Genomic DNA, 14,253 nt, shown 5'->3' on the forward strand with positions numbered 1-14,253 from the left:
AGGTGCATAAAGTTAGGTTGTCCCATGATTAATAGTGTTGTTTGATGACTTGGTAAGATGATGTTCACCAGGTCTTGCTGTTATAAAAGATAACTTTCCCTTTGCAATAGCAAGTAATCAGCAAGGGGATCTTCTAGCAACATTTATACAATACCTCATACTGGACATAGTTTTATGATCCAGGCTAGTTGGATAATCCTGGCACATAACAAAGAAACAAAGTAATTGTGTTATGTGTTCTTTTGAGATAGACATAATCTTTCACTTAATGATCATAGTATCTATTAATGATACTTAAAGTTTGCTCTTTGATCACAGCATGATGTACTTTCTTGATTAGTCTACCTTAAAACCTGAAAATAAAACTGGTACAACTTTTTCGTAAACTGATTCCAAGGGACAAAAACAAAGCAATAAGCAGAATTGGGGATTTTTTTCAAGGCAGCACATATTTTTTAAAATTTTTAATTGTGGTAAAGTATACATAAATCGATCCCTTAACCATTTCTATGTGTATAGTTCAGTAGTGATAAATACATTCACATTGTTGTGTATCCAATCTTCAGAACTCTTTATCTTGCAAAACTGCAACTCTGTACCTGTTAAACAACTCCCTGTTTCCCTTTCCCATAACCCCTAGAGACCCCCATTCTATTCTTTTCTATGAATTTAACTAGTCTAATAAACTAATATAAATAGAATTATATAGTATTTGTCCATTAATGAGATTTTAGTTAGCATAGCATAATGTCCTTGAGGTTCATCCATGTGGTAGCATGTGTCAGCATTCCCTTCCATTTTTAAGACTGAATAATATTCCATTGTATGTATATACCACATTTTGTTATTCTGTTCCACCATTGATGAACACTAGGTAACTTCACCTTTTGGTTATTGTGAATAATACCGCTATGTACATGGAGTATGTAAATATCTCTTGAGACTCGCAGTCAATTCTTTTGGCTATATATTCAGAAGTGGAATTGCTGAATCATATGGTAATTCTATATTTAGTTGTAAAAAAATTTTTTAAATGTTGATAGACCTTTATTTTACTCATATTTATAGTGGTGCTGAGAATCGAACCCAATGCCTTACACATGCTAGGCAAGTGCTTTACCACTGAACCACATCCTCAGCCCCTATATTTAGTTTTTTGAGGAACTGAATACAGCTACTTTTATGACCCAGGACTAATTAAGTGATCAAGGCATGCAATGTAGACAAGCAAAAACCATTATATTATGTATCCTTTTGGATACAGACATTTTATTTGTATATTAAACACAGGAATATTTCTTTTTCAACAAGAACTATGCTACTGATTTTCTTCAAAATACATGGTTTATTTTCCTGTTTTAATTGTAACATGGGTACCAGAAACATTTCATTTTGTTCCTAACTCCATTGTAAGAAAAAAACAGCAGGAGTATAATAACAAAGTGTAACTGGAAACTTCAGTCAGAGTTGGAGAGCCAGTTGTATGGTGAGGCCTATGGTGAGAACTGGAAAGCACCAACCATGTTGAAAGAGTACAGTTCTTCTCAGCTCTAGCTACCCTGTATTGATGGTGAGCCCAGTGTAGCCAAGTTTTCTAGAAGCTAGGCATGTGCACTTCTATATGAAGTTCCTAATTTTTCCCATATTGACAACTTCTTAAATTTTGTAGAGATATTGTGTGGACCACACAAAATATATCTGTGACCTGAATTGTACCTGTGGGCCCCAGTTTGGGACCTTACTGTTCACAAGCAGTCTTCTGGAAAGGTCATCCTGTTTAACAGTGGAAGCAGGTGGAAGAGTCACAGAGGAATTGGCATTTTTTCAGCCAGGTTATCAGAATCAAGCATTCAGTGCAGTTATATCACTTCTACTTTATAAATTAAATTTGGGAATTTAGAAGTGATTTGAACATTTTAATAAAGTGTTACTCCAGCAAGCAGTTATCCCCCTGTTATGTTATTTTCAATTTTAAAAATTTATTTATATGTTTCATCAATTCCCCAGCTTTACTGAGGTATGATTGATAAAAGGTATACATAGTTAAGGGATGTAATTTTTTATTTTAATGATAAACAATTATAAAGGTAAAATATTTATTGTGGAAAATATAAAAAAGTATGGTATTGGCTGATAAATTAATGGAACTGGAGACTATCATGCTAAGTGATATAAGCCAATCCCCAAAAAACCAAAGTGTGAATGTTCTCTCTAATATGCAGATACTAACACACAATAAGGGGGAGGGGAGAGAAGAATAGACAAAGGGGAATGAGGGGAAGGGAGTGGGGATGAGAATAGGAAAGGCAATGGAATGAATTGGAAATAACTTTCCTATGGTTGTATATATGAATGCACAACCAGTGTAACTCTATAACATGTTCAATCACAAGAATGCGATCCTAATTAGAATAAGATATACTCCATGTATGTGTAGTATGTCAAAATACACTCTACTGTCATATATATCTGAAAAGAACAAATAAAACTATATAAAAGGAATAAAAATGAAAGTTAACTTAGCTGTTTTCCTAACCCTAGAAAAAATTTATTTCCTTCTAATCCTTTCTAAAATTTGATGTATGTGTATATGTATACCTTTTTCCCCCAAAGTTAGAATACGTTATATATAATTTCATGTCTTTCCTTCTTTAACATTGTATCATAAGCATTTTCTTGTATCATTAATATTCCTTCCAATAGGTGACTTTTAATTCTCTAACAACCCTGTGGTTGTCATGTGAGCTGTGAAAGGAATATTGTGTTAGTGGAACACTGGTAATATTCCCACAGGAAGACTTGTAAGGGAAATATTGCTTTCTCTAGGCCTTTTTCCCTAGCTACTTCATACCTTTACTGTTATCTTACTCTGGGTGCGTGCTATACATCCTAAAATTCTATGAATTAAACTTGGAAGCTGTACTTTCCTCATTGACTATGGTTCATGATTTTATTTTATTTTCATAGCAGCTTTCACCTTTAAAGTATACCATGTAATGGCTTCTAGTATATTTATATATTTATATATTTGTGCAATTGTCACCACTGTCTTAAGTTCAGAACATTTTCATTATCAAAAAGAAATCCCTGGGCTGGGGTTGTGGCTCAGTGATAGAGTGCTTGCCTAGCACACATGAAGCACTAGGTTCAATCCTCAGCGCCACATAAAAATAAATAAAATAAAGTTATTGTGTCCATCTGCAACTAAAAAAAAAAAAAAAAAAACTTTAAAAAAAGAACCCCATACCCTTTAGTTTTCCTTTTCTATTTCTCCCAACTTTCCCAGCCCTATACAACCATTACTCTACTCTCTGTCCTTATAGATTGGTCTATTGTAGATAGTTCATATAAATGGAAGCATATCACATGTGATCGTTTGTGACTTCTTCAGTTAGCATTAACATACTGTTTTCAAGGTTCATGTGTGTCGCAGCATGTAACCATCCTTTTTTTTTCTTTGCAGTGCTTGGGTTGAAACCCAGGGCTTGTGTATGCTATACAGGTGCCTTACCATTGAGCTACATCCCCAGTACTAGTACTTTATTTCTTTTTATGGAATAATAATTCCAACATTTTTGGTTTATATCTTCATCAATTTATGAGGCATTTAGGTTGTTTTGTACGTTTTGGCTGTTGTGCCTAGTGCCACTGAATATTGGTCTATACATTTTGCATGAACAGTATATTTCATTTCTCTTGGGTATTAGTGTAGATATGGAATTGCTGAATCATATGGTAATTTATATTTGACATTCTGAGGAAATGCCATCATTTCCACAGTGGCTCTCCCATTTTGTGTTCCCACCAGCAGTGTATAAGTGTTCCACGTTGTCCACATCTTAACCAACTCTTGCTATTTTAACTTAAAAAATTAATATAGTCATCCTCGTAGGTGTGAAATGGTATGTCATTATAATTTTGGTATGCATTTCCCTAATGACTAATGATGGGAAGCAACTCTTCATTTGTTCTTTGTCCATTCATGTATCTTCTTTGGGGTAAATATGTTTAGATCTTTTGCCCATTTAAAAATTGGTTTATTTTTCTTTTTATCATATGTTTTAAAATTTTTTGTATATTCTGGGTACTCGTCCCTTATCAGATACAGTTTGCAAGCATTTATTTTTACTGTCTTGGTGATGTCTTTAAAATTGCAAAATTTTTAATGATAAAATCCAATTTATCTATTTTTGTCTCTTATACTTTAGGTGTCATGTCATTGAATTTATTTTTAGTATAGCAAGTAAGTTGGGAATATATAAGTTTTAGTCACTGATTTGAAAGAATGAACTCTGTATTTCAGACTTGGCCTTTTTCCACACTTTTCAACTGATGACGTATTTTATTCACTTGGAGATTTTTGTCACTCTATTTCCTTGGTGTCTAATTTTACTTGTGTTTTCTAGGGTGTGGTTCCAACTGCTCAGCGTGCTGCCATTGTTGTGGGAGTAGAGTTACCTGTCTATGATATTACCAAGAAGCACCTGATATTGTCAGGAATGATGGGAGATACAATTTTAACTCACTTTGTGTAAGTAGGATAGGTTGTACTTATTTTATACTTTTGGTAATTTGAGCACACAAAGCCTCAGTCATTGATGTTCACAAGTGAAATTAATAACCGGATACATATGGCCCTAATACCATTTTCTCTTCTATTTCCAGCAATTCAAGACTTCTATACATTTTTCAATTTACAAAGATCCCAGATGCTATGGGCACCTGAGTGTTGGGGAGCAGTGTGTAATATAGCAGCCTACCAGATGTTTATAAGATTTGCATATATTCAAATACAGACTCTATATTACTAAACTCATCTATTATTTGCCTTGGTTTATTTTATATCAGAAAACAAACTTTTCTCAATGAGACTAAGATAAAACAAAGCGAATTTTTGTGGAGCCTCTGAATCTAAACCACAGTTTTGGGCTAAAGACTGTTGCTGATCTCATTTTGTATCTTCTTAGTCCTGCAACCTTTATGATACTTTGTAATTCAAATGTGTTTGGCATTTGATGCTATCATTTGAAAATGTATGTAACTAATAAATGATGAGTGGCACTTCCTGCTTAGGGTCCTGTTAGGCTTATAAACTGTCTCCTTTGAAGAAGGGGACAGGTGTCAGATTGAAAACTTAAAATGACAACCTTGAATGAGGTTTCTTTTAAAAAGATTTCCTTTTTTTCTTTAGATTGTAATGAAAGGGAAAACATCAGGTTTTTATTTGATGGGTCTGAGTTATTTTACCTTTATGTTTGGCCTAATTTTTCTTTAAGTAAACAGGAGATGGAAATGGGCACAATCTATTTTTTAAAGTTTTCATCTTTAGTTCCAGCTTTACATGTGGCCTGGCTGGCGCTCTGGCATCCAATCCTGTTGATGTGGTGCGAACTCGCATGATGAACCAGAGGGCAATCGTGGGACATGTGGACCTCTATAAGGGCACTTTGGATGGTATTTTAAAGGTATGCACACTGTGGATTTGGGTTACATTTTAGTTTTCTTTGTTATCTCAGATATTTTTTCAGTTCTTATTCTTGGTTGGTACATATCATTCTGAAGATGAAAGAACCATTATGTATAATGGTTCTAAGTCATTCCCAGGTAGAAAAGCTGTCTCTTTGGCCATCTGCTGATGCTCAGTGGTCCTTAATATCATTATTCCAATTTCAGTGCTCGAGAATTCGGCATACTTTTATTAGTAGCACCATGTACAGTTGTTGAAAAGACTTAACATATCTCCCATTTGCTCACTTTAGATAAAACAGAGACTCTAATGGAAACACTGGTACTGAAAACAACCCAAAACCTTGGTGCTTGATTTAAGTTCAGGATTGTTCTATTGTTCATATTTTGCTTTGAAAGTTTCTGCTATTATGTTTTAGAAAGTTGAATATTATAAATTTGTTATGTACTTATTGTGAAATCACTGCTACAAAAACAAACCTGGTGCTAAAATGTGATGCTGCCATATTATTTTTCTGCTGTTATCAGATTCATTAAGCAATTATTTATTATAATCAGGCACCATTTTAGTAGCTACAGAGAAATAGGTATTACAAAAGTACTGTAGGTATATAAAGAAATAATTGATAAAGCCTGGAAAATGATAAACTCAGAGTTATGTGAGGGACAATTAGCCCGGTTTCAAAATTTGAAAGAGACTCCCTATAGATAGTGGTAAACTGCATAATAACAACTCCCATCTGGTTAGTGCTTCATTGTGTGTCAGGAGCTATCCTAATGAGACTTACGTGTATTCATTTATTTAATGCTCATCATTTGCCACATGAGGTAGATACTGAAGCATTGAGGGATTAAGTACCTCAGGGTACCACAGCTAGTAAGTGGTAGTGTTGGGGTAAACTTAGACCATTTGGCTTTCAGCTGATCTTCTTAGCTTCTACACTATGGTGCCTTCCTCATAGTGAGAGAGGTAAGTGTTGGTTAGGTTATAAAGGGTATTGAATGTTAGGCTGAGATGCTTGGACCTTTTTTTTAACTTGATAGGAAAATATTTAAAGCTTTTTAATCAGGTCATATTTGCATTTTACTTTTTAATGTTTTTATTAGTGTGTTATAGTTATACATAGTAGTAGAGTTCATTTTGATTTATTCATACATGCACAGAATATAATTTGCTCCATTTCAATCCCTAGTACTTCTGCTCATATTTGAATTTTAAATAGATGAATTGCCTTCATGAAGGTGGAATCTAAGACAGTGATTCTCAGTTTTGGATGCAAATTTGAATCACTTGGGGAAACATTCACAGCTCCTGCATTTACCTTAGACCAATCAACTCAGAACCTGAGTTGTAAGACACAAGCATCAGTATTTTTAAAACTTCTCAGGCCACTGCAATGTTCATCCAAGGATGAAAACCACTAATCTAAGGGGCTAAGCATGAAGCAGTGGGTCTTAAAGTTTTACATGCCTCAAACATCTGCAGGGCTTGTTAAAATGCAGTTAGCTGGGCCCCATCTCCAGATGCTGATTCAGTTGATTAGCAATGGGACCTGAGAATCTGTTCTAACAAGTTCCCAGGCAACACTGATGCTGCTAGCCTAGCAACAACACTTTGAGAACTGTTGACCTAGACATATGGAAGCCAATTTGAAGGTTTTTATACTAACCTGAGCTAGAGGTGATAAAGGCCTTAACTTCAAAATGGTAGTGGGAATGTAGAAAGTGGGACAGAATGAGAATAATTTAGTTGGTAAAGTCAACAAGATTTTTTTGAGAAGTGTAGGAGAAAGGAAGTGTCAAAGATGACTCAGAGTTTTGGATTTGGTGACCATATGTCAACATTCATTGGCAGAGACATCATAGGAAGGGGAATAGGTTTCATGGGAGACATCATAGTTGGGGATACTTAGTTTGATATGCTCATGAGGAACAACCAGTGGATATGAATATACTAGCCTAAGTCAAGGAAATTCATGGATGTAAATAAGACCTTGTGGGATCATTAGCATATAGGTGGTTCATAACCAAGGAGAGCAGGTAGAGGAGTTCACAACATTTTTGCCTTCCTAGAACATTGAAGTAGTATATAACTCTTTGCAATAATAATGATTCAGTGAGGCAGTATTTCTCAGACCTTGGGGGATTTAGTTTTGTAAAATTCCCCCTTGGTATTTCTGACATGCTCACCTTTCCATTTGACAGTCACTGGTATAGAGAGAAGACGAGTGGGGTAAGGAAAGAACACTGGGGAATACCAATTTTTAAGAACTTAGCAGATGATGACCCCAGGAAAGATACCAAAAGGTAACAGTTGAAAAGATATGAGGAAGTTTAGAAGAGAGTGATGTCATGGAAGCTAAGGGAGTAATGAGTTTCAGGAAGGAACAAGTTATGAGTTATTTAATGTCACATGCATTAAGGAGATATAGCTGGAATACTGTATATTGAGGAATATGTTTAATCATTCATTCATTCATTTAATAAAAAAACGTTTGTGTCTTACTTGGTAGACAGTGTTCTAGATTGGCATGGATATGTTGGTGAACAAAAATTCCCTGCCTTCATGTCACTTAATTCTAATAGAAGGAGATAAACACATAGGAATTGAAGATAAGTAGACAGATATAAAGCACTCTTTCAAGAAGGTTGGCTAGAGCACATGAAAGGTAAAATAATATAGAAATAGCATTTATTGAATGCATATTATATGCTGGGCACTCTATATAGAGTATATGCTTTAACTGTAACAGAAATCCTATGGAGAAAACATTATCTTTCCCATTTTATGAATGAGGAAACTTTCAATCATAGTAGCTAAGTAACTTGCCTAAGATACACAGTTAATGAGTGGCAGAGCTGAGATGTAATCCATGGTCTGTTCGATTCCAAAGTTTGTACTTACGACAACTATGCTGTGCTGTAGCTACAGAAATATATTTTTATGTTGGTAATAACCCTTAAGTACTTATATATGTTCATTCATTCATATTCTTGTTATTAAAGTTTTTTAAAGTGATTTTGTTCTATATCAGCATTATATATGGCAGTATCTTCCATATTATTTTGCATTTCCTCTTTTAGAATCCTAAAACACTTTGGTGAATGGAGTCACACATTCATCTATGACATAGTGAAGAATGGCTGCAAATCTCATCCTGTCACCCCTATCTAAAGTTTGTTAATGAGCCAGATGTGGTGGCAGTGACTTGAGGGGTTGACCCCAGTGACTATAATCCCAGTGACTTGAGAGGCTGACCCCAGGCTTTCTATAATCCCTTTTCGCTCCTACAGCCTTATTTATACCACCCTTTTTCACATTGCAGGCATACTAAAAATTTACAGTCCTTGATTTTCTATTTCCTTTCACATGTTCACCCATGCCATATACCATCCCAAATACATTGTTCATTTGGCCAGTTCCTAGTCATACTTCAGATCTCATTGCTTTTTCAAAAAAGGCCTTCCCTGACCATTAAACTAGGTTATATGTTCAATGGTTTCTTGTAGTTCCTCTCAAGTATCATGTATTAATATTTTAAAAAATATACATATCAAATTAACCCATTCAATACTTAGTATACTTAGAATTTTAGCATATCACATTGAGATATGTGAAACCTCATTACTTACAGTCAACTTCAGAACATTTTAATGACCTCAGAAAGAATCCCTATATCCTTTAGCTCTCATCCCTTATCCCCTATCCATCTAGTCCTAAGCAGCTGCTAACCTACTTTTTATCTGTATAGCTTTTCCTGATCTAGATATTTCATATAAATGGAATCATACAATAAATACCTTAGTTGGTATATACAAATGTTTTAGTCACCTTTCTCACTGCTGTGACGAAATGATCTGACCAGCACAATTATAGAGGAGGAAAGGTTAATTTGAGGGCTCACAGTTTCAGAGGTCTTAGTCCATACAAGGCTGGCTCCATCCCTTGGGGCTCAAGGTGAGGCAGAACATCATGGCAGAAGAGTGTGGCAGAGGAAAGCAGCTTGCATCATCAGGAAGCAGAAAGAGAGAGAGTCTCCACTCTCTAGATATAAAATATATATATCCCAAAGCCACGCCCCAATTCCAATATCCTCCAGACACACCCTACCACTTCAGTTAATCCCATCAGGGATTAATTCACTGGTTGGGTTAAAACTCTTACAACTCAATAATTTCTTCTCTGAACCTTCCTGCATTGTCTCACATGTGAGCTTTTGGGGGACATCTCACGTCCAAACCATAACAACAATATATAACTTAATATATGGCTTCTTTTACTTACCATAAATGTTTTCAAGTTTCATCCATGTTGTAGCATGTATCAGCACTTTATTCCTCCTTATTGCCAAATAATACATTATGTTATGTGACTGTATCACATTTGATTCATATTTGTAATTGCTTTAGTGTCTGTCCTGGTCGAGTCTAAATTCCATGAAGGCAGAGCTGTATGCACCTGTTTATCACTTTTCCAAAGCAAATTATTAAATGAATTAACATATATATCTTCATGAAGTATTCTATGTCAATGCTTATCTACAGAAGTTCATATTTTCACACATCTTTTTCAACAAGAAAGTATTTCCCACTTCTCACGTTTTGAAGGTGTTCACTGTTTTGCAGATTTATAAGGATTTAGATGGCTCACAGAGCTGTTAGAGACCATCAGCATTTGTATTCCACAAATATTTGTTGGAAAATTAAATGGGCCAGACACTGTGAGGTGGTGGGGATACAATGGTAAACAAGACAAACATAGTTCCTGCTCTCTTGGAGATTGTATTCTAGTTAAGGGAGACAGACAATAAACATATACACACAAATAGTATAATTTTAGATAGAAGTAAATATTACAAAGAAAATAGAGTATATTGAGATATTGACTGGGTGCTTGGGAGCTACTTCAGCTAAGATGTTCAGGGAAAGCCTGTGAGGAGGTGACAAACTGACTTCTGAATGAGGAGAAGAAGGTAGCCATATGTAGAACCTCAAGAAAATCATTTCGTAAAGAAGGAGCAGGTTACAAAGTATCTGAGTTGGGAATGAGCTTGATATATTCAAGGATTAGAAAGAAGGCTTGTATGGCTGAGTGTGGTGAGTGAAAAAGAAAGTAGTAGGAAGAGAAAATGGTGAGAGAGGCAGGGGCTAAATCATGTAAGATCTTGTAAGTCATTGCAGAGAACTTGCAACTAGAATGAAATCCACAAGAAATCTATCTGAGATCTTTAAATGGAAAAGTAACATGATCTGATTTATAATTCTAAAAGAATGTTCTGGTTTCTAGATAGAGATTTTAGACCAATTAGGTATTCCAGGTAAGAGATGATGGGATTGTATTGTATCTCTGAGGACCCCTATCATTTAATAACCCATGATTGTAGGTTATCTGCATCTAAGCTTTGTTTTGAGTGATTTTCAAATTTTCAACATTAGTTTTGGCCTGAGACCTTCAGAATTTGCTAAAGATTCATTGATGTCAGCATTACCACTGTGTTTCCATAAATAGTACCCTTATTATATTATTCTTTGTTCCCCTCAAAACTGGTTTGCAAGGGTAATTATCTCTACTGTACTTAAACTGTAGAGTGAGATAAGGGACATTTGTAAGTCTGGCGTCTCATATTGTCTTATCCAAATACATCCACTTTTTAGAATAGTGTTAAACAGTCCAAAGGCAAAATAATATTTTTCAATATTTTAACACAATGCCTACACATTGTATTTACTTAATAGGTAGTTGTCTGTTATATATAAACTGTTTCTGCTAGCCAAATTCAGCACATACCATCAGTTTATGATCTTGGGTATGCATAATTTGTCATCTAGATCTTATAATCACCTATTGTATATAGAGGCCCCCATTGTATAAAGCAGGAAATCAAAACAAAGCAGGTCACATTGTTCCTATGTATCCTGAAAGCATTCATATGAAATTGGCCATAGGCATGTCACACAGAATTTATAATGATGGAAAAGACTCAGAGGAGGAGAGTGACTTGCCCAACTCCCTATGAACTTACCCTGTTTTAGTTTTCTTCATAACATTTATTCCTGGTTATAATATTTATCAGTTTGTGTGTTTGCCTGTCAGCCCTGCTACAGAATATGCACCCAATGAGGGTAGGGTCTGTGTAAGTTATGTACTGCAGTGCCTTAAAACAATAAAATGTTACTACTTTGTAGTTTTTATGGGTTAGGAATTGAGAAGTAGCTTAGCTAAGTGATTCTAGCTTAGGATCTCACAGGGGAGTATAGTCCAAATGTTACCTAGGACTGCAGTCACCTAAAGGTTTGACTGGAGCTAGGATACCAAAGACTGCTTATGTGGGCTGTTGACTGGAAGCCTTAGCTCCTCACTCTGTAGGCCTCTCTTCATGTTACAGCATCTGGTTTCCTTCAGAGTGAAAGATCCAAGATCATAATAAGGCAGATGCCTTATATATATGAAACATTTTTTGTGATATTTAATATTGAACCCAGAAGCACTCTTATCACTGAGCTACACCCCAGCCCTTTTTATTTTTATTTTGAAATAAGGCCTCACCAAGTTGCCCAGGCTGCCCTTGAATTTGTGATCCTCTGCTCCAGCCCTACAAAGTTTCTAGGATTACAGACATGAGCCTCTGCACCTGGCTCTAAAATATCTTATAACCTAGCAAGGGAAGTGACATGTGTTAACTACTGCCATATTCTATTGGTGACAGACCAGTCTTGATACATTTATTAAGGGTCATCTTGGATGCTGGGTACTACAAACACTCTGTCTTATTTACTGTTTTATTTCCAGCATCAAGAACAGTGCCTTGCAAATGGTAGGTGCTTAGTAAATATTTGTTGAATAAGTGAGTAGGTGGCTTTAGACTACTTAAGAATTCAAAGTGTATTTTTAGAAAAAAGACCATTCATGGAGCCATAAGTTGCTGGGGTAGGGATGGAAAAATGATTGTCACAGTAAAGACAAAGGGGAATTTATTGTTTTTGGTTATGTCTTTGCTTTAGATGTGGAAACATGAGGGCTTTTTTGCACTCTATAAAGGATTTTGGCCAAACTGGCTTCGACTTGGACCATGGAACATCATTGTATCCTTTTAAAACATGAAAATGGAAGTAGATATTCCAAGATCCCGGAGAGTTCTAGACTATGGGAAGGAAAATTTGATTAAGAAAGTAAGTAAGTAACTAACTAAAGCATCCCAATGATGACCATTGAGAATGGAACTAAATAGAGAAACAGCTTTTAATTGGAGGCTAATACAAACTAAAAGGGTTGAAAAGATGTGCCACACGTTCTTGTTTTCCTATTCAAAGCAAAATGACAACAAACGCAGCCAATCTGGAAGGGGCTTTGAAGATTTTAGAAGCCCTGATGGGAGATGCCCACAGGAAAGTTCATGTTGAGGTGGTCTGGGTTTCCTACTCCTAACTATAGGACTAAAACAGCTAGGAAATAATAACAGGACAGAAAACATTCATAGAGTGAAGAAATTCATAGCAAAATAAGATTTTCCTTGTGGGTGAATTGCCCTCCTTTAGCTGGTCTTGAGTACCTCCTGTGTGCAGAGTCACGTATTGGACACTGTGTGTGGTGCTTCGTGAACAGTCGTGAGCACCACAGGGTTGAAAAGTAATTCCCTCCCTTATGGGGTTTGTAGGCTTACAGAGATAATATATCTTTCCTGAACTCTTTGAAATTGATCTAATCACCTAATGTCTATAACAATTATTCTAGCATGAAATTATGCATTGTCCTTGATGTTTTGGGGTATTGTGTATGTTCTCTTTGTCCCTGAAGACTCTAAGTATATTAGAGTTTTAATCTGTTTAATTGCTAAATGCCAGCAATCATAGTGGGCACATGGTAGGCACTCAGCATGTTTGATCTGGCAGGTAATGTTTTTTAAAAGATGTTTAAGCCAGTGCGACTTAGAATAGCACAGTACCTTAATTTAACAGAATGGAATGCACAATTTTAGAACTAGATTTGACTTTCATTATTAACTAAGAGATCTTCCATGACTTATTCCTCAGTTTTTTATTACATATGAGCAACTCAAGAGGCTTCAAATTTAAGAACTGAATATATGTGAGCCTGGCTCTGCCAGCCTTTCTATTCTTTTTCTTTTTCCTTTTTCGTGTTCTAATGTATTTTGACAAAATTGTGTTTAATGAACCAGTGGTCTCCCAAAGGCCTCCTGATGGAAGAACAATAGGATGGTTCAAAGTTGTTTATGTGTTTGTGTTACCATGTTAACTTTCCCCTGAGAGGAGTGTTAACATTGAGACTCTGGCCCCAGATTGGTATCTTCTGTGAAGATGGATACTGATGGGTGACATTCAAAATGGCCTTTTTTCCCCAGTGTTGGTTAAATGTAGTTGCTTAGCCCCAGGTTTGGGCTAGAGCAGAAGGCATAGGCCCGGACAGTTACTGCTATGGACCTTGGTTCTCATTAAAGTATTTATTGGCAGAATCACTTTGGCTTTGTCTTTATTTACTATTTTTTCTACTATTTTATGCCAACTCTTTAAGTTACATTCTCCAGAAAGTGATAAAGAGAAGGTGAATGTAAAAGTGAGAGTGGACTCTAAAAGCACACATTTATGGGAATAGAATAAGTGTATCGTGCTTTCCCTCTGCCATTCATTGTCATAATGCCACTCACTTCTAAACACGAGTCAAGTAGTTCTTTCCTAAGCATGAATAAGGAAGCAAGTGACTCATTTGGAAGTTTGTACAGATAAAATGCTAAAAGAGGCGTTTGTCTTATAGGAAAAAGTTCTGGCTAC

At 35.7% G+C, this 14,253-nt stretch overlaps 1 protein-coding gene across 1 annotated transcript in view; it reads left to right on the forward strand.

Moving 5' to 3' along the window:
* Positions 1–13,941, forward strand: part of Slc25a14 (solute carrier family 25 member 14) — a 32,975-nt gene extending 19,034 nt beyond the window's left edge. The window contains 4 exon segments of the mRNA XM_047536827.1: positions 4,407–4,531; positions 5,330–5,465; positions 12,469–12,549; positions 13,498–13,941. Coding sequence (XP_047392783.1) covers positions 4,407–4,531; positions 5,330–5,465; positions 12,469–12,549; positions 13,498–13,539 — 384 coding nt within the window. The 3' untranslated portion in view covers positions 13,540–13,941.
* The last annotated feature ends 312 nt before the right edge of the window (positions 13,942–14,253 follow it).

The sequence above is a fragment of the Sciurus carolinensis genome, chromosome X, assembly GCF_902686445.1.
Source record: "Sciurus carolinensis chromosome X, mSciCar1.2, whole genome shotgun sequence".
Taxonomy (NCBI): domain Eukaryota; kingdom Metazoa; phylum Chordata; class Mammalia; order Rodentia; family Sciuridae; genus Sciurus; species Sciurus carolinensis.